The sequence below is a fragment of the Ascaphus truei genome, chromosome 1, assembly GCF_040206685.1.
Source record: "Ascaphus truei isolate aAscTru1 chromosome 1, aAscTru1.hap1, whole genome shotgun sequence".
NCBI lineage: Eukaryota > Metazoa > Chordata > Amphibia > Anura > Ascaphidae > Ascaphus > Ascaphus truei.
The window spans coordinates 127,139,971-127,161,634 of NC_134483.1; the positions used below are offsets into that span (position 1 = coordinate 127,139,971).

At 45.2% G+C, this 21,664-nt stretch overlaps 1 protein-coding gene across 1 annotated transcript in view; it reads right to left on the bottom strand.

Annotated features, from left to right (window-relative positions):
* The window catches only part of SLC44A1 (solute carrier family 44 member 1), a 138,617-nt gene extending 118,481 nt beyond the window's left edge, over positions 1-20,136 (bottom strand). Inside the window, exon 1 of the mRNA XM_075594642.1 lies at positions 19,446-20,136. Coding sequence (XP_075450757.1) covers positions 19,446-19,469 — 24 coding nt within the window. The 5' untranslated portion in view covers positions 19,470-20,136. The remainder of the gene's footprint in view (positions 1-19,445) is intronic.
* Positions 20,137-21,664: the final 1,528 nt, after the last annotated feature.

Genomic DNA, 21,664 nt, shown 5'->3' on the forward strand with positions numbered 1-21,664 from the left:
CAGAAATCTCCCTTTTTCATAAATTGTGGCTTTCATCCTTCCTGTTTACCTTTCTCCTCTCTATCCTCAGGAGTACCAGCGGTTGACAAGCGTATCTCCCGGCTGAAAGACTTATGGACTAGGATCCAGAAGAACTTAAAGGTGGCCCCAGGGAGACAGAAACTCCAGGCAGATCGCCTTCGACACCAGGTTCCGGAGTACGCCCCAGGAGACAGGGTTTGGCTTTCTTCCAGGAATATCCGACTAAAGGTTTCTACCATGAAGCTAGCACCCAAGTTCCTTGGTCCCTTTCCCGTGGTCAGGAGGATTAATCCTGTGGCTTATCGCCTGCACCTGCCACCCTCGATGAAGATGCCTTCAGTCTTCCATGTATCTTTGCTTAAACCAGCATTTCAGAGTCCTCGCTTTTCTAAGACGACTTCTCCTCCACTTCCTCTTCTGATCCAAGGTCAACAGGAGTACGAGGTTCAGTATATCCTGGATTCTAGGATTTCCAGAGGAGGAGTACAATACCTGGTCCACTGGAGGGGGTTCGGACCAGAAGAACGTTCATGGATTCCCCACCGGAATCTTCACGCACCTCGACTCGTCCAGGCTTTCCATCGTAAGAATCCCTCCAAGCCATGTTATGGACGCCCGGAGGTCGCCCCTGAAGGGGGGGTACTGTCACGACCTGGGAGTCACGCCGCCCTCGGCGTGCTCCTCACTTACCCGCGGTCCCGTCGGGCTCTCCCGCGCCTCGTAGCGATCCTCCCTCCAGGACGCCGGTCGCCATCTTGCCTAGACGCGCGCGCGCACGCCAGCACTTCCCTTCTAGTGTCGGGTCTGGGCGTGTGTCCGGTCACGCGCCCGCAGGGATGGCCACACGGGGGCGCGCCCACATAGAGGAGCGCCAGCCTCTTAAAGGCATATCTCCCATTTGTAATGCTGCAATCAAATGCATCCGTTCGTCTACTCCCTCCCCCAGGAGTTCCTCTGGACCTATCCCTGCCTCAGTCTGGCCCATTCACACACCCCCACCTTGCTACTCGGCCATTGGACCCTCTTGCCTATATATACCCTGCAGCTTCATTAACTCATCGGCTGAGCATAGAACCAGTTGTTCTCATCACTCTCTACCTCCCTAGTCCTGTCTTGTCCTGTCTTGTTTTGCAGTCTTCCTCGTGTACCGAACCGGCTTCCTCTACGACTACCCGCACCTCTGGCATCCCGAACTTGGCATATGGCAATACGACTCTCAGCACCTCTGGCACCCCGAACCCGGCAAACGGTAACGATGACGTCCTTCTCTATAACCCCGGACTTGGCGAACAGCACCCTCTACCATCCGTACCTCTCCTGCCCCGACCCGGACTCCCAGACCACTCTACTCTCAAGACGTGCCCTTGTGGCTGTGGGTGGCGTTATATCCTATCCCACCTCAGCACCGTGGTCCCGCCTCGTTTGTGGTGAGCTCGTCCTGACACCCATGCCCTCAGGTAACAGAGTTTGTTGATTGATTAATACTTAATCCCTAAACATTGGGTAACAATCAACGCAGTTAACTTTTGATCACCGTACTTAGGCTACTCAGCCGTCTGCCCTTCATGACCTATTAGCCTAGCAAATGGCGTCTGCATTTTCAGAACAGATCCAAAATAAAATACATATACACTTTAATATCTACACATATTAATACGTTCCATTCTGGTGGGCTCAGTGGGTCGACCTTTGCCAGTTTTTAATGCCTACAGTGACTCCACATATTGGCCAAATATGAACTCTCTGCGACCTCCAGAACTGGAGATACAGAAATGCACTTTAAAACATTAAAATACATGCTTATAATGAAACATGGGAACAGGGGAACATACATTTTCAAGGTACAACAAGGTGCAAACCTCATCCCTGGACCGCAGTCCAGTTAACCCCTTGCTTCTCTAGTGAGGTCAGGGGATGGCCATATGGGGTGCAACCCCTTTAATACCGGGCCACCCCCCTTCTCCTTCTACACCTCCCCTTCTTAATGGGTGACCTGTGGCCCACTGGCCCTAACGGGGAGTGGGGCACTGCTGGCACCCTTAACGAACTCAGTCTCAGAGGGATAGTCCTGACGTGAAAGTCCATCAGCATTGCTGTTTTCACTACCCTTTTTGTGCTGAATAGTAAACTCAAACTCTTGCAAGGCCAAGCTCCACCTTAGCAACTTGGCATTCTCCCCCGATGCCCTCTGCAGCCAACTCAGGGGGTTGTGGTCTGTGAGGACCGTGAAAGCCCTTCCATACACATAGGGCTGGAGTTTGTTGAGTGCCCACACAATGGCCAAGCACTCTTTCTCAATGGTGGCATAGGCCACCTCTCTGGGAAGTAGTTTTCGGCTGAGGTACACCACATGGTGCTCTCTACCGTCGTCTCCCACTTGGCTCAACACAGCCCCAATGCCATAGTCCGAGGCATCAGTCTGTATGAGGAAATGTTTGGTATAGTCTGGGGCAGCCAGTATGGGGGCCCCAGCAAGCGCAGTTTTCAGTGCCTGGAAAGCAGTTTCACAGGCAGGAGTCCAGGTGATAAGCACAGGCAGTTGCTTTCTGGTAAAATCAGTCAGGGGTTTGGCCATGGCGCTGTACTGTGGGACAAACTTCCTATAGTACCCTGCGGTGCCCAAAAATGCCATGACCTGTTTTTTGGTCTTTGGAACAGGCCACTGAACTATGGCTTCTACCTTGGCTGACTCTGGTTTAAGGTGCCCTCCACCCACCCTGTGCCCTAAGTACAGGACCTCTGCCATCCCTACCATACACTTAGTGGGTTTCAAGGTAAGCCCAGCCTCCCTGATCCTATCTAGGACCGCAGCTACATGTCCTAAGTGGGAGTACCAGGAATTACTAAAGACAGCAATGTCATCTAAGTAAGCCCTGGCATAGCTCTGCATCCCTTCCAGTAACCTATTGACCAGGCGTTGGAAGGTAGCCTGGGCATTCTTCATCCCAAATGGCATCACTAAAAACTCATAGAGGCCACTTGGAGTGATGAATGCTGACTTCTCCCTAGCCTCCAGGGTCAGTGGGATTTGCCAATAGCCTTTGCTCAAATCCATAGTGGTCAGATACTTTGCCCCCGCGAGTTCATCTAGTAACTCATCCATGCGGGGCATGGGATAGGCATCTGACACCGTCCCAGCGTTGAGCAAGTGGTAGTCCACACAAAACCGGCTGGTCTTGTCCTTCTTAGGGACTAGAACTACCAGGCTTGCCCAAGGACTCTGGGGCAGAGTAATTACCCCTAGGGTCAGCATCTCCTCTATCTCCCTCTCCATACTGGTCTTGACCTCTGCTGACACTCTACAAGCGTGCTTATGCAGAGGCCGCAGGTCCCCTGTGAGCACTGGGTGTTTTGTGAGATGTGTGGTCCCTGGCATGTCAGTGAAGAGGGCCCCATACTTAGCTAGCATGTCCCTGGCTTCTCCCTTCTGCCTAGCACTCAACTGTGCCCCTATCTCCACCTGCTCCACAGTGTTTCCCTGCCTGCTAGAAATCATAAGGGGTCCTACAAGATCCATCGCTACTTTCTGGAAGGGTTCCCCTATTATCGGTAGGGGTTTCAGGGGTGCCTTCACACGGTCGCCCGCCTTACCCACTCGCTGGCAGGCATCACAAGAGCGGCAGAAAGTGCCCACATCTCAAGATGCCCCCGGCCAGTAGTAACGCTGTAATAACCGGGCTCGCGTTCTGTTGACCCCCTGATGTCCCGCTAACGGAATAGAGTGAGCTACCCGTAACAGTTGCTGTCGGTACCCCTGGGGCACTACTAGCTGTCGCTTACCGGTCAATCCCTCCTCTATCCTTGGGTTCCCTTCTTCTCTATACAAGTGTCCCTTATCCCATAGGCAGTGCTCAGTGCCTTCCCCTGCCTGAGATTCAGACGCCCAAAGTCTCACGCCGGCCAGGGTAGGGTCTGTCTTCACTGCCTCCCTAAACTGGGCTCCTAATTCTGGCCACCCCCCAGTCATGTCATTGTCTGGAGAATGGGGAAGGGTGAGGGGGAACAGTAAGTCAGTCTGTGGTTGCAACTGATCCTGGCTTACCTCCCCGGGCTCCTCTTCGCCCTCCGCTAACGTTGGTCCCAAAGGCTGGGGGACTGGCGCCGCCGCCATTGCTGCTGTCTGGCTCCGGGTAATCGCCGCCACTGCAGCGAGCTTGGGCACTCGGTCATAGGTGCAGGTCATAGGTGCAGGTCATCGGTCCCAGATCGTTGCCAAGAAGAACATCGGCATCCAAACCGGGTAAAACCCCCACCTCCCGCACACCCTGGCCCTCCCCCCAATCCAAAAAGATTCTGGCCACTTGCAGGAAACGTGGCTCTCCGTCGGCCACAGTGATCTGTATCCCAGGGCATGGGATCAATTCCTCTGGCCGGACCATATCAGGTCGGACCAGGGTCACTGCAGCTCCTGAATCCAGCAAGCCGACTGCTTGCCGGTCACCGACTGACCGGGGTGAGATGTCTGCTCCGGCCGTCCGTCTGCTGCAGGTCCGCGCCGAGATGTCCTCCGCTCCTGGCTGTAGGCACCGATGAAACCGGGACAGGTGCTGCATGGGACGCCTCGCTGGGAGTTGGTTCCATGACCGGTCCGGTATCTTTGGTGGAAGCTACCCGCACGCAGTCTACCGGCTTCGCAGCTGGGGTGCGTTGCCCCTGATGGGGTCCGCCGGAACGCAGGGCTTCCCGGGCAATCTGGTCTGATGTGACCAGGGCGGTTGCAGTTGTAGCACCGGCCTTCGGTGGACTGCTGCCCGCAGGCGGCCTCTGAGTCCATTGGGGGGTATTGGCAGACTTTATGGCTGGTGCCACTGCCGCCTTGGCTACTGGTTTGGCGGTCATCAGGGCTCGGCTGGCCACATAGTCATCTGCAAGCCTCGCCGCCTCCTGGTAAGTCTTTGGCTTCTTGTCGTACACCCAAGCCCTCACCGCTGGAGGGCACTGCTCCATGAGCTGCTCCTGAAAGATGAGGTCCAGCAGGCGTTGGTAAGTCCGTGCCTCATAGCCCTCCACCCAGCGTATCCCGTACAAAGCCATGCGGGTCACGTAGGTAACATAGGAATCCTGGGGCTGCCTCTCTTCCTGCCGGAATTTACCCCGGTAGGCTTTAAAACGTACTGAAACAATAACAGTTCTTTCAGGTGTTCGTAGTCATCAGCATACTCATCTGGAAGCACCATCATTGTCTGCTTAGCCAAGCCGGACAGTAAGGAGTCCAAACGTGCAACCCTATGCTGGGGAAGCACTTTGTACCGCCGGCACTGCGTTTCAAAGTTCTTTAAGAAACTGTCAATCTGGTCAGTGCCTTCCACGAACTTGGTGAGACTGTGCTGGTCCAGCTTGAGTTCATCTGTGTTGGGTTGGACAGGGGGGCAATAAGCGGGTCTGTTCACTGCCATAGTGATAAACTGCAGCCGCTCCTCCGATGTCCCTCTGTCACCCCATGCAGTAATCAGTGCCAACATTTCAGGGGTGAACGGACTGGTAGCCGCAGCAACCAGTACCCCTCCTGTTGCACTGCTCCCGGGAGGTGCACTCGTTCCCTCCCCGAGATTCCGCCACCCCGGCACTGGGTTCCTTCTCTGATCTCCGGGTGGCTGTAAAAGGGCAAGCTGAGCCGTATCCTGAGGCTCTGCAAGCCGGACTTCATAGTCACCGATTGCGTCAACCATGTCTGCGACCTCCTGGTTCTCATAGGGCAGTCCATATTCACGGCACTTGTCCTTCAGCTGAGCTCGGGTCCTCATGTTGGATGAGCCTTCAGCCTCGCTCATGGTTCAGTCGCAGCAGTGAGGTGGTGTTACAACTTCTGTTAACTGTTGCACTACTGTGTGTTCAATATGTTTAGTCCCAGGAACTCACAATTACCATCAAGTTCCTACTATGTTACAGTATCCCGCAGTATACTGTAACACAGGTCCAGTTCAATCCCGCCGCTTGCCACCAGTTAATTATAGAGCTTGTCACGGTAGTTTATGACAAGATATAATGAACAACAAATATCTGGGTTGAACTGAACGAGGCTTAGATATAATAAAATATAATTTATTCCTTAAATAAGGTGAACACATCAATATAGTACAATTAACAGACAAGAAGGTAATACTTACTTAGGGTTGGGGGATGGAGAAGTATCCGCTAGCAATTCTCCAGCAGTCCAGTGACATTCAAGATGGTATCAGAAGCACAACTCCAGCACAATTAAAAACTGTAGGGTTGACACAGTTTATATACCTGTGCAACCCTATTCTTAACATTGAACACAGCCTATTGGTTAACAATTATCTGTATCCACTCTCTAATGTGGAGACACAGACTAACAGACTAACCCATGCCCTCAGGTAACAGAGTTTGTTGATTGATTAATACTTAATCCCTAGACATTGGGTAACAATCAAGGCAGTTAACTTTTGATCACCGTGCTTAGGCTACTCAACCATCTGCCCTTCATGACCTATTAGCCTAGCAAATGGCGGCTGCATTTTCAGAACAGATCCAAAATAAAATACATATACACTTTAATATCTACACATATTAATACGTTCCATTCTGGTGGGCTCAGTGGGTCGACCTTTGACAGTTTTTAATGCCTACAGTGACTCCACATATTGGCCAAATATGAACTCTCTGCGACCTCTAGAACTGGAGATACAGAAATGCACTCTAAAACATTAAAATACATGCTTATAATGAAACATGGGAACAGGGGAACATACATTTTCAAGGTACAACAAGGTGCAAACCTCATCCCTGGACCGCAGTCCAGTTAACCCCTTGTCTCTCTGGTGAGGTCAGGGGATGGCCATATGGGGTGCAACCCCTTTAATACCGGGCCACCCCCCTTCTCCCTCTACACTAGTATCTAAACAAATGTTTCTACAATCATTTTATGTAAAAACTAAAAAAAAAAAAATCAAAAAATCATTGAAGCATTTCAGATCTTGGTATATGATCAGGGGAAGAGGGGGGAGAGGGGAGAGGGGAGAGCAAGGAGGGGGAAGAGTGGAGCGGAGAGGAAGAAGGTGGGGGAAGAGGGGGAGGGCACGAGATAGTGTGAGTGTGTGTCAATATCACAGATACACACTCCCCCTTCCAACAAAACACTGGCTCCTAAAGATTCTGATTGGCTCCACCGCTAATACGGTGCATAAGATGTTGTTGCCTTAAATCCTATGGAAGTAACACTTCATATGAAACTTACAGTAGGAACCAGGAAAATGCAAGATTCTCTGGAACAGCCACAAAATAAATTAACGTTCGCCACAAAGGAAAGCACCAAAAATTAATACTTCAAGTAAACACAAAATAATGTAGTCACCTCTGGGCCTGGCCACAGGGAAAACAATTGCAAGTCACACCAATCTGCCAGGGTAATTTCCCAAGGTGAAAAGTAACAGTATAACAAGTGTGACTCATTCGATTTGGCTACCTTAAAGGCCTTGGAGATAAAGTGAGCTAGAGAGCACACAGAGGAACTAAAATGGAGTTGAAAACGATGCCAGGTAATCACATCATTGCACCTCAGTAAGAAGCCAACTAAAGCCATGCAGTACAGCCAACACCTTTAGCTCACTGATATTACACTGCACACATTGATTCCCTTCCTGCTAAAACTGGGAACTCCTGTTATCATTATGTCTCAAACCATGGTAACATGCGCTCTCATAAGATTACAAGATGTGTCATGTATATTACGGAGAGGAGGAGGATACAATTGAATAGTAGAGAAACAGCGAGTCTCGACGTCCAAATCTGGTCCCCAAAAGCTTCATCAGTTTAATACAGTTACCAACACAAAAAGGGCCACTTCTGCCAAGGAGCAGTTAATATAACATCCTACATGTGTTTCTTTAAATAAAATCAGTGCTGTACTATTAGATAATACTTACTACCTTTTTATTATATTACAATTCAACGCCTTGACATTTGTAATGAGTTTGAATATATTGAGCATCCTCTGATTTGTATAGCAGGTTTTAGCACACCTCCCCAGCAGTGCAAGATCTTTGTAACACTTTCCCATTTGTGATCATTTGTTGCCAATCTTCCTTGCAGTTTCAGCTGCAAACTTTAACACTAAGTAATGTTACCTTAGTAATATAAGGATACATTGTAGCTGCTGAGTTACACTGACTGAAGAAGTGATTGAAGCTGAAAGGCGGCCATTTAGGGAATCCTGGGAAGCAGGCTCTTTTGCTGATCGATCGGCAGCTTAGATAATTAATATTCATAAAGGTAATCAAATGCTACATATATTAAAACAATTGTTTTTTTTTTTGTTTTTTTTTAATTTTTTTTTAAGTACTGCATGTATTGACTTTCAAATACCCCAATGTTTTTACTACTTTCGTCGACAATTCATTCGCTTGTGACCTGAGGAAAGTTAAATTATGCACATTAGAAAACAACGCATCAAATTCTATGTTTTGTCTTCTCTTCCAGGAAAGGTGCTATAAATTCCTGCGTTTCATGATTTATTACAGATGTAAGACACCCGATTAACAAGTCTCTTACATCTGACAGATGCGTAGGCAAATATTATTGTCCCTGCTTCTCGACGGATGCTTAATACGCCCCATGAAAAAAGAAACTTCAGAGTGTTTTTTTTATGCCCACCATTTGCAGTGCACTCAAACCCACATTAAAATGTGATGGATTCAATGTTGTCAAGGCTGAGCCTCCCAGGGGTTTGTAGAGCATTGCAGCTCGGGCAGGGTTAACAGAGGTAAGGCTGTATGGTTATTTTCAACATCAGGACAATGGATTTCCACCCTGGCTATCACTGCAATAGTGATGTTTCCTTATATAGGTTAACAACATTATTTTTACAGCATGGCTATCAACATATTACATTAATAAATTATATTTATTAACACAAGTTATAGTTATAAATAAAACAAAAAAAGTACACAATTCTGTTTATTTACATTGCATTATCACACAATGCATCAACACTTATTTTTCAAACCACGGATTATATGTTATTTGTAGCCTTCATATTACGCACAATTTATGAAGGTTTATACTACTTTTTCCCTCAAAAAAGTTGACGAGCAAAAAAAATTAAAAAAAAAAAAAAAATCTTAGTTCATAGGCGCCTTGGTGTTAGAAAATGAGATCTAAGAATGTTAGCATTCCAATTAGGGCTGCTGAAAAATGGCTGCCCTTTCATCTCCTCTGTATGTATAAAGTGTGCATTCCATTACTGTGGGATAAACATAGTTACATTGTAGATGGGGTTGAAAAAAGGCATGTCCATTGAGTTTAAACTATGTTAAATGTAGACGACAGATACTTATCTTATATTTGTATTTACAGTATATTGATCCAGAGGAAGGCAAACAAAAATCCCCAGTGACATATCATCCAATGATATCTCATATGGGGGAAAAGAATTCCTGACTCCAAATAATGGCAATTAGATTACTCCCCGAATCAACATCCTTCCCATGTTTACTTATTTGGTATATCCCTGTATACCTTTCCTTTCTAAAAAGATGGCATTTTTTTGAAGATACCTATTGTATCTGCCATCCAGTCTCCATGGGTAATGAAGTCCACATTTTAACTGCCCTTACTGTAAAGAACCCTTTCCTTTGTTGCTGGTGAAATCTCCTTTCCTCCAAACTTAAGGTATGACCCTGTGACCTTAGTACTGCCCTTGGAATGAATAGTTCTTTTGAAAGCTCCTTGTATTGACCCTGAATATATTTGCTATATATAGTTATACCCCCCTCTTAGACACCTCTTTTCTAATGTAAACAAATCTAATTTAGCTATCCTCTCCTCATAAATCAGATTTTCCATCCCCTGTATTCACTTGGTAGCTCTTCCGTGCACTTGTTCTAGTTCCATAATGTATATTTTTATGGAGTGGTTGTCTATTCATTATTACTGTTAGGGACACAGAAGTAAAGACTTCAGAAAATCAACTCGCAAGGATGAGAAACCCATTGCTAGTCTAGATATGAAGTAGTTTAGTCGAGAGATAGGAAAATGTGTAAAGATACTCAGTACTATTAAACAACACTATTAAAACATAGCAGTGTGTTCATTTAGGAGGGAAAAAAATGAATATTCAGCTGTCAAAAATGTAGTAATGTTTAAAATAATAAACACACACATTTCCAATGCCGAAGCCAATCGAAGTGTGGCACTTGGACGGGTGAAAATCCTAAATTAATGTAATCTGTTAGGAGTATTTTCTCCTGAAACAGGGAGGAGAAAATCCATGGAGTGAAACCTGCAGTGTGAATAGACAACGCCCACAATAAATGCCAGTGAATAAGGCTAAACAGAGATTCAGAGCCACTTAGCTGAAACAGTGCAACCAGCTAATCAACTGAGAACTACAACCTGCCAGGTTTACGACAGGCGCTAAAAAAGGTCAATACTGTGTGGCAAGCCCTGGGTAAATATTACAAAGACTGGCAGAGTAAGTGTTTATATCATTTCAAAGATCATGTTCCAACTTATATTTTAAATCTTGAGAAACTAGCAGATCTTGAGCAGATCGTTGGTCAGCCCTTTTACGGCTGGTGGGTCCTGCAATGCATGCTCATTTCGTATATACATACCGTATTTCCTCGATTAAACGGCGCATCATTAGATGGGAAAGGTATACAGGGATATACCTAATAAGTATACATGGGAAGGATGTTGATCCAGGGATTAATCCGATTGCCTTGGAGTCCGGAAGGAATTTACTTTTCCCCTTATGAGATATCATTGGATGATATGACTCTGGGGTTTTTTGTTTGCCTTCCTCTGAATCAATAAGTATAGATATAGGATAAAGTATCTGTTGTCTAAATTTAACATAGGTTGAACTTGATGGACCTACGTCTTTTTCAACCTCATCTACTATGTAACTATGTAACATGCAGTGAATATCCTTAAATACAGACTCAGCTTCGGAGTTAGAGAGAAACTGGCAACAACTCATACTTCCCCTCCCAGAAACAAAATTACCTCAATACCCCCCCCCCCCCCCCCCCCCCGATATCTGATAAGTTACGTGCGAACCTCTTCTAGTAGCACAGATCAAGTGCATCCCCTTTTCCTGGATGGACCAGCACAGCGCTGTGCAAACCCTATAAGGCAGACGAGGGTTTAAAGGCAAAGCAGTAACCCAGGTGACTATCCACATTTCTCCCTGCTGATCCCTCCACAAACCCACTAACCAAATGTTGTGCCATACGCCAGCTCCTCACACATCTGACGGGCTTTAGTTTCAGCCTCACACAAAAGGACACCCCCCCATCCCTTGCCGATCCCGCAAACTACCCTAATGGTTACAATTGGCAAAGCAGGTGTTGCATATACGGTTTCACTACCACATCATGCATGAAGATGTTTAAATGTGGCGGCTCCGGCTTCCCGCCCGGAACTCCAGCAACGCCCCCTTGAGGCCCTATTTTTTTTTTTCAAAGTCATCAATTCGAAGACGCATCACGATTTCAGACATGATAAAATGTGAAAAAAGGTGCGTCTTAGAATCGAGGAAAAACGGTACATAAAGTTTATTTCCTTTATTGTTTATAAACAGACTAGATAATTGCAAGTAATGTCACGGGCAAACTCCAAAGTAAAATTGAGGATATTTAATGAGTGAACTCACAAGGAGATGAACATGACAAACGCACATTGTGCGTTTGTCATGTTCATCTCCTTGTGAGTTCACTCATTAAATATCCTCAATTTTACTTTGGAGTTTGCCCGTGACATTATTTTCTCAAGAATCTCTCCAGTTGCAGTGCACCTTTGCTCTACTCTACTACTTTTGCTTCTACACTTCAGGATTGCACGCAGAGGAACTACTATCATGTATTGGCGTTCTGGACTTCAGTATACCCCCAGGGCAGGTATTGGGCAATAGCCTTTATCTTATTACCGTTGACCCTTAATGGGGATGTTTATGCTCTAAGAGGGGTGTGCATGTTTGACCATCTCTGCGGTAGTCGTGCAGGTCTTTATTTTTGCCCTCCCCTTATATGATCATGATATATATTTGAGCCTATGCATTTTATACAGTGGTCCTATTTTTGGATTATTTTTTCAACTATCAAGATGCTTGTGTGTACACACGAATATTGAGCGTCACTCTAAAAACTACTCTTCTAGATAATTGTAAGGATTGAGCGGAGAGATATTTGGGTGCTGTACTGTATCAATAACTAAAAACGTTATTTAAAAAAATTCTCTCATAGCATGAATGTATTCAAGCAGCAATCTTTCCCATTATCTGCTGTTGATGAGAAATTCAACTTTATTTTTGCCAGCTTCCTTGAAATCAAAAATAAAAAAAAGGTTCTAGAGACGTCCAATAGAAAAAGTCACAATGTTACTCCTGATGAAGCCGAACCTAGCATCCATACTGTTCTCCTGGACAAATATTGTAGCATCTTGATTGAACTCCCAAGGACACCCCAGAATTCAAACAAAAGTAACCTTGTCCCAAATATATGGCAGGGGTCTCTGGCACGCTCCAGGCCCTATTGACGCGACAGTTACGCCATGGCATAAATGCCCAGTTTCTAGGGGATGACCGGGCTAACCACTCCAACAATTAGGTCGGACAGATTGAAACGGAAGTGGAGCACCCTCTACTTTCATAAATACTTGTTGTGTAAATTGTCTTAGACACATAAGCCAAAAAATAAGAAACATGCCTGATACATTTGATCTCAAAACTAAAGGATATTGTGGTGTGTGTGTGGTTTTTTTAATAGTACTACGGAGATAGGGTTGAGTTACATTGGTAAGAAAAAGTTTGTGAACACCAATGATAATGGATTGAAATTCCATAGTTTTTCCATGAAAACCTTCTTGAATCAAGTATTTTCTTAAATATTTAATTTTTATATCAACAATTCCATGTCTTTTGAAACAAAATGATGAATGAATTAGACAAACTATGAGTAATTAGTCAGGGTATGTGCAAAAGTAAGTGAAACCCTGGTTTTAATCAGCGAAATTAAAAGGGATAATTACAAATCAGGGGGTTAAATAATTAGGTAGATCTTCAGGTGTGAGTTTGGTCTTTACAATACAGGTGAGTGGAAACACATCATGCCACAATCAAAATAAATCTCTAAAAGGACCTCAGAAAAAGTAGTTATTGATGCTCAGTGCAGAAAGGGTTACAAAACAATTTCTAAGGATTTGGGGCTCCAACAAACCATTGTCGGACAAGTGGAGAAAGTTCAAGGCCACAGTCACTCTACACGGGAGCGGTCGTCCTACCAAAGTCTCTCCAAAAAACAAACCGGCAAATTATCCAGGAATTCACAAAGAACCCCATAGTAACATACAAGGATCTGCAGGCCACTCTCCCCTGGCTAATGTGAGTGTTCATGACAATTATCAGAAAAAGACTGAACAAGAAAGTTGTTCATGGAAGGAAGCCAAGAGGAACCGAGTTTTAATATACTGAGCATCCTTTGATTTCTATAGCAGGCTTTAGCTCACCTCCCAAGCACTGAAACATATTACCTGTTAGTGATAATTTGTTGCCAACATTCCCAGCAGTTTGAGCTGCAAACTGTAACAATAAATAATGTTACCTTAGTACAGTAATAACCAGATACATTGTAGCTGCTGAATTACACAGACTGAAAAATTGATTGGAACTGAAAGGCGGCCATTATGTTAGGCCCACAATCAGTATTTTTTTTTTTTTTTTACAGATTTATAACAGGAGCACCAAATGAATTCCAGTTTAGGTAAGAATGTAGAATTATACAAGGTCGCATGCTTTACATATGCAAATAAGGGGAAAAAAAGGGGGGGGGGGGAATGGGGAATATAGTATTGCTGCTTTAATCTTAAAAATGAAGGGATGTATATGTTTATTATTTATATTATCTATCCAGCTAGAGGAGGAAAAAGTAGGTATTTCCTTATACCAAATTCATTTTGGAAATATAATATTGATCATTTCTAGTTATTCTAGTTAATTGTCATTTATATTGGTTATAAACAGATCTCACACAGTTACTGTAGTTCCTAATATGTCATGAATTAACTCAACCCAAACCTTTAAGAACAGTATCACTAGTATACAGCATATAATAAAATGTTTTCACATTAAATCCAGATATTTCTTTAACATTATTTATAGAGCTACATATTGTTGGGGAGGGATGGCATAAGACCCTTCACCAACAATAAATATTATCCATAAATGTACCTGACCCTAATGTTATTTAAATAGGGTAAACTAGATAAACAATATTACTGATATATCCGTAGTGAAAAAAACAACATCAACTATATATAGATAGTCAGGAGTGACTCAGAAAGCAACCCAATAATGAGAGCCCATAATTATGGATTTATTCAAAATGCATGACGTTACGTTAGACATATAGGCCAATGTTGACTAAGCAGCGACACCTTCCATGTCGGGACACCTTACAACCCATTCAAGTCAATAGGTGCCAGGTGTTTTCCGATTCCAGAGGTCATCTAATGGCATAGCACCGCTGAGTAAATATGACCCATAATGTTGGACATATCTGTATTACTGACTTGGTTCAAGGTACTGTATGTGTCCAACTATGGGCCATTATAGTGTGCGCGCGTCCGCCTGTGCAAAAGCACGTGATGCACGCTTTGAGTTGTACAATAATGTCCAGGTATTTTAACTCATTCTGTGCTGATGGGGTTAAAGACACAGTAATAAGATATATATTTAGGAATTACACTGCAGTGAATTTTGTTGCAACATTTGATACTTACAAAAATGTGCGAAATGTGCTCCAAGGATTCGATACCAAACTTGTCTGAATGAATTCCTCAGTGCCTTGTAGCTACAAGTTATTATTAACGTGCTACTGGCAATCCCAGGGCAAACCATTAGAAAACAGCATAGAGTAAACCATAAATAGGAAGCTTATCGCAAAAGCATATTTGCAGATCTTTAAGATTCAGCTCTTTGCTTAAGTGGCGTTTTCAATGACAATGGCCCTGCTCTCACGACAAGCAGCAGCCCTGATTAATGAAAGATCTGCTCTTTCACTGCATACTGTACTCCACCAAGGACATAAACAGATGAACCCAGAAACGGCTAGGACTGCACTGCTAAACATTGGGGGTTATTCATTGAACTATAATAGTGCAGATTGTGGCACCATCACATGGAAACACCAATTGACATCAATGGAAGTTTCTGTGGGATAGTGCACCAATGTATGAATATGTTTACTTGTTTAGCACCCACAGCTGTATTTTACAAAAGCAACAATGCCGTACAGGGAATTATAATACAATAAGTGTAACAAGCAAATGTAGACAATAGGAAAGAAAATCCCTGCCCTGAACAGCTTACAATCTATGTTGTATGTTGGGAGACTTACAGAGATAGCCAGTGAGAGAATAAGTGCAATAGACGGCAATGTTTAGCCACAATGGTTGGGAGGAGTGATTGTGGGATAACGTAGCCAAGCGTTATAGGCTATAAAAATGCTTAATTTACTGTAAGTGTTAAGAGGAGAGTTTAAGTAAAAAAAAAAAAAAAGAAGGTTTGTCTTGAAGGTGGGGAGAGAAGGTGCTTGGCATATACTGAGTTTGTGAGTTCAGCGGGTAAGGGGCAGTGAGGGGAACAGGTTTAAGGCGAACGAGAGCAGCAGAGGTGGAAAGGAGACAGTTGTGGGTAGAGCGCATGAGACGAGTAGGGGCATAGTGAGAGATCAAAGCTGATATGTTGGGAGGAGCACATGAGTGGAGAGCCTTGACGTCAAGGAGGAGAACTTTGTAGGTGATCTGAAATTTGATGGGAAGCCAGGAGAGGGATTTAAGGAGGAGATGAGCAGAGACTGTTTTGGGAGAAAGTGAAATTATTCTAGCAGCATAATTTTGGATAGATTCAAAGGAGAAAGTTGTGAGGCAGAAAGGCCTGTTAGCAGAATGTTACAATGATCCAGACAGGAGAGGATAAAGGCATGCCTAAGGTCCCGTTGCACGCGTCTGCACGGCTGGCTTGCTTGCCGGCGGCGCGTGCAACTCGCTGTACCGCGATCTGCGGTCTACAGGATACTTTTCTCGGAGCGGGGGGGGGGCGTGGCCAAACGGGTCGGGGGGGGGGGGGGGCGCGGCCATGACGTGAGGGGGCGCAGCCATGACGTGAGGGGCCGGAGCGGGAGGTGGGCGGGAGTGTGAGGATTGACAGGGAGGGGGGGGGGGCGTGGCTTGAGCGGAGGGACCCGCTACTCTTCCCCCCCTCCCTCCAAGGGCTGCCACGGGCTGCAGGTAAGTAAAAAAAACACACACACGCAGGCAGGCACTCACGCACTCATACACACACACACACACACACACACACACACACACACACAGACAGAGACAGGCACGCACGCACTCATACACACACACACACAGACAGAGACAGGCACGCACACAGACAGGCACACACATACACACACACAGGCAGGCACTCACGCACTCAGACACACACACAGAGAGGCACTCACGCTGCTTTCACTCCACACTCCTCCCCGCTCCCCGAAGCCTCTCCTCCTCCCACAGCCTCCTCTCCCCTCCCCATTGGCTCACAGCCACACCACGTGACGTGTCAACGCTAGGAAACACCATTCTGTGGTGTCTCCTAGCGGCTGACGCGCCACAGCGTGTAGTCAGCTGTGCAGCCAGGGGGGACCGGGACCGGCTCGCGAGGATTCCCCTGCTGGTGGGGAACTCGCTACATTGCCGCCCGCGCCAACGAGCGCAGCGGGTCCCAGGCCTTAGGCTGCGCTTATAGGGCCGGCCACAGCGACGTCGCGGCAAAACAAATGCATTGCCGCCATCTCATGCGCTTATAGTAAGCGCGACGCGGCAAAGTGACAGATTGGTCGCGATCACTGGAAGTCATCTCTATTTGATTTTCCAGGGACCGTCACCTGACCGTCGCGTCGCCGGCACTATAAGCGTAGCCTAGAGTTTTAGCAGTAGATACACAGAGGAAAGGGCGGATATTGGCAATATTACGGCGGAAGAAGCGACACATTTTAGCCATGTCATGAATGGAGAAGGACATGGAGGAGTCAAATATAATTCTTAGGCAATGTGCTTTGGGGATAGGGTAGATGGTTGTACCATTTACCAATATGGAAAAAGGGGATAATATTTAGGTGGAAATATGACGAGCTCAGTCTTAGTCATATTACGTTTAAAACACATCGTCCACAGGGATATAGCCAGGAGGCAATCTGAGACATGGGACTGGAATTCAGCTGTGAGGGTGGATCTGTGTATCATCTGCATAGAGATGATACCCAAGGTCAAAAGAGTTGAGGAAGTCACCAAGTGATGGTGTGTAGAGAGAGAAAAGGAGAGGTCCCAGAACACAGCCCTGAGGTACATCAACAGACAGATCAATAGAAGACAAAGGCATGTTAGCAACAGAGATCGAGAATGTGTGAAAGGAGAGGTACAGTGAGAACCAGGAGAGAGCTTTGTTACGGATACCAAGAGAGTTTAGAATATGAAAGAGAACAGATTGTTATTGTTGATCAAAGTCGGCAGAGAAATCGAGTAGGATTAGTAGGGAAAAGTGACCATTGGATTTTGCTTTATGTACAGTATATGGTTGACTACTTTACTGAGCACAGTCTCTGTTGAATTAGCTGTACGAAACCCACATAGATTGTAAAGGGTCCGAGAGGGCATGGGAATTAAGAAAGTTGATCCTACGGGAGAACACGAGACGTTCTAGCAACTTGGGAGGCAGGAGGCATACAAGTAATAGCTAGTAAGGCATGCAAGGTCGTGTCTTGTTCTTGAGAATAGATGTGACCACCACATGCTTAAATGAGGGGGAAAGTGCCAGAGGTCAAGGAGGGCTTGAATATATTGGTGAGTGTGTGGACTAAGTAAGACAGGAGTAAGAGTTCTGATAGGGAACGAGAGGGCATGTGGTAGAGGGAGAAGAGAAAATAAGCTTAGAAACATCCACCTCTGTAACAGGAAAAAAATATGAGTCAAGAGTGGAAGGAGGTTTATGTAGAAGCAGAGAGAAGGGGAATGGACAGAAGGAGTCTCATTGTGGATAGCATCCACCTTCCTATAAAGTGCTTGGCAAAGGCTTAAAAAGCGAAGGAAGAATGGGAAGTGGGAGAAGGGTAAAAAGACAGCGTACATTCAATGTGAGTGAGCAGAAGTAGTATTGTTTGGAATGAGAGATCAGAGTGAAAAACAGGAGAGGAGAAATTCATAGTGCAGAAAATATGCACGAGTTGAAGATTTCCTCCATAGATTCAGAGGAGCAAGTGCAAAGGAAGCGTGTTTGTGAATTTAGCCATGGGAAAAGGACGGCTGTGCCCAAGCCAAAAAGGGCATGTAGATTAAAAAATAAAATAAAAAATAAAAAAAGTGTATCTGCACTATCGCAGTTTAATGAATAACCCACATGTTATATGACAGAGATTGGAATAACCATAGCCAAGTTAGAGAACAGAAGCAATAACCTTTTCCCACTGAGATGTGAGAAGATAAAAAGAAAAGACTCCTCCCAATCGAAAACAAACAATAAAAGGGATGTTATGTACAGTACACCCAGGCAGAGTCCTGAATGTTGAAGACTCAGCAGGCTCACATTAAGTCCTACGTGACCTGGATCTCTGAGGGGTGACCTTAGAGAGGCTGTAGCCATACAGAGATATCTCCTATTCATGTTGGTGTCATAGTTAAGACTCTCACACATGCAAATCCATCCACACAAGAAACCAACACATCATTATTCGTACCATCAAGATGCATTTCAGCCACTAATGTATGGAAGGAGCAGGGTCAGTCAATGGGTAACCCAACTTCTCCAGCTAATTAAAGACTGACCCACAAAACATAAGAGACTACAAAACTGGTCCATTTTACAGTGAAACGTGTCAATTATACGTGGTAGTGGCATAAATGATTTCGCTAGTATTTAGATAGACGTAAAACCATACAAGAATTCCTTTCAAAGGCTTCCTTATTAACCACTTTCAAAATACATTTTTGAGGCAAAGGTTAACAACAAAACACAACACATTTCTGGGAGGGGTGGTATGCCTGGGATGGCAATAAGACAATTCAGAAGCAGAGATACTATTAGAAAAACCTGGCATCCTTTGAGGCCTCTTATTGCATGAAGGGAGAGATACACTATTATAAAACGGTAACTAAACTCTTGGTGATCTGACCCTTTGAGGCATGCTCACTTCTACTGCATCACAGCAGCGCAAATCCAATTTTACATCATTTCCTTTGACGGTTTCTACAGTAAGTCCACTGAGAATGCGACTTGTAATTTTCTGTCCTGCCTTCTACCATATTTAACGTAACAAAATCAGTCAAATCAAACTGGGATTCAGATTAATATGCAACAGTCTGTTCAACCTTTTGGGTGCTCAAAGCGCCTGGATGGAAAAGGGGCTTATTCCCCAACATACCTGCGTGCTCCCACAGCATCCCATGGTGGGGTCTGCAACCAGCTTCCTCCTTCTTTCTGTGTTATTGCGTGTCTCCTTAGGAGTGTATGTGAATGAGGGTGACACTGTTAACAAGGAGCCAGGGTAAACTACTACTGGGGCAAGGGAGAGGGGAAATAAAACAACCAAAACCAGTCACACACAGGAAATAATAAAAAGAAAGAAAAAGGGGAAAGGAAAAAAAAAAAAAACCCTAGCTTAAAAAATGCAAGACAAGGCGGGGTCTGGGGGAGGAGGAGGAAAATCCAGCTCCCTGGGCAAGTCTCAGAGGGCTGCAATAAAGGCGAGCAGCTATGTCTCTGATGTCTGGCTGCTGCAGCTGCTTGCAGGGAGATAATTGAGGATTTCCCTTTTTCTGCTTCTGGTTTCTCTTATTTTCTTCTTTTTTTTTTTTTCTTTAAGGGGAAGAGGAGTCCCATCTGCTGCGCCTGTAGCAGGTTGGCATGGTGTTACCAGCCATCGCTTCCTCCTTGTACAGGGAGCTGGAGACAAGCAGCAGGGGGGAGAGAAATGTTGGAGAGAAAGGAGGAGGCGGATCTTATCCTTTCCCCCTCGCCTGCTGCTGCTGCTGAGTGGCTGGCTGTGTCTGTGTCTCTGTGTAGCCTGATTTCAGTCGCCGTTTCCAGCCGGCTGGTGTTCTCAGTGGGGACTGACAAGAAGGGAAGGCGGGGCTGCAGCCCGAGGGGGCATCACTGGAAGAATAGAGAGGTTTCAGATCTGTGTCCCACTGAAACAGGCACTGTCTGCTTCCGGCTGCACAGAGGGGGAAACCTTCCCTGACAACAGAGAAATCCTACCCAGTGATACACACCTTTCCCTCGCTCATAATAATACTCGGGCAGATGTTCAGATAACCAGTTCCTGCGGAATTTACCAGGGTTGTTTTGCTATGGAGTGGCCTAATGGTAAAATCATGTGGTTTTCTTTTAAAAAGGTTCACTCCCTGATTGTCGACCTAGAAACATATACATTTCTATATCCATTTTTTTTTTTTTTTTTTTAATTTAACAATCTTATTAGTTTGTTAGAACAAAATGTCATGCACAGAGGGTGGCAGACTCATGGGATGTGTGAGGAAGCACTTGTTCAAGAAAGGGTGGGAGATTCATGGAAGAAACTGCCAACGGAGATGGGAAGCGGCTTATCCAGTAAATTATTCAACCATGCTTGGAGTAGACACAAGGCAATCCGAAATCCGAAATATAAAATAAAGCCAACGATCAAATAAGGTTTGAGATTTTAACGCAGCAATCCATGACAATTTGTTTTTTATTTTTTTAACGTGTGTTTGTGTGTGTGTACACTTCTTAAGTTATGGTGGGTGAAAATGGCAACAAAAACCTCCACCGTAAGCATATAGCCAATAAAGAATATCACTTGTGAGCACATTCACCTGTCTCAGACAGGTCTGCAACCCTGCCTTTCAAGCATTATCACCTATCATACAGTGCTCCAACTGCAGCAAGGGATTCTGGGAAATGACTTGCAAATGAGCACACAATGTGTCACCTTTTGCCTGGAAAAACCATTCACATGGAGCCCATTTAAGCAAAAGCATTGCTGTTCACACAGCTTTTAAGGACAGCATGGGACTAGCAAAGCAAGTCAAACCACTCACAGACATGTTTCAACCTTGATGGGTATCATCAGTGTGAGGTTGGGTTATACTTGCTTTGCAATATTTCTTGGCTGGGTAGGTTTACCATATACATATTACGTTATGGTGGGTGATAATGGTTGAAAGGCAGGGTTGCATACCTGTCTAAGACATGTGAATGTGCTCCCAAGTGATATTCTTTATTGGCTATATGCTAACAGTGGAGGTTTTTTTGTTGCCTTTTTCAACCACCATAACTACTCTTGGAGGATTCAAACAAGTAACATTGCGTATCTTTTTGTTCTGTTGTGCTGACACTCGCCACGCTCTCCATCGGAAGTCCATCTAGGCCTTGGATTATTGGCAAAGTTCTTTTCATTTACTATTCTTCTCTTTTGTCCATCGCAAGCTTTACAAAAGTTTTAAGATTTCTGGGTCTCTCTTGACTTTTCTCTGTGCGTCGGGGGTTGCCTTCCTACTTCTTTCCACATGGGTTTGGTCGGCGGTGGTCTGCCTCTCTGGGGTCACGGGCTCTGGTAGTTTCAGCCCCAGTCTGTCCAGGAAGTCAGCGCTCTCTTCTGGA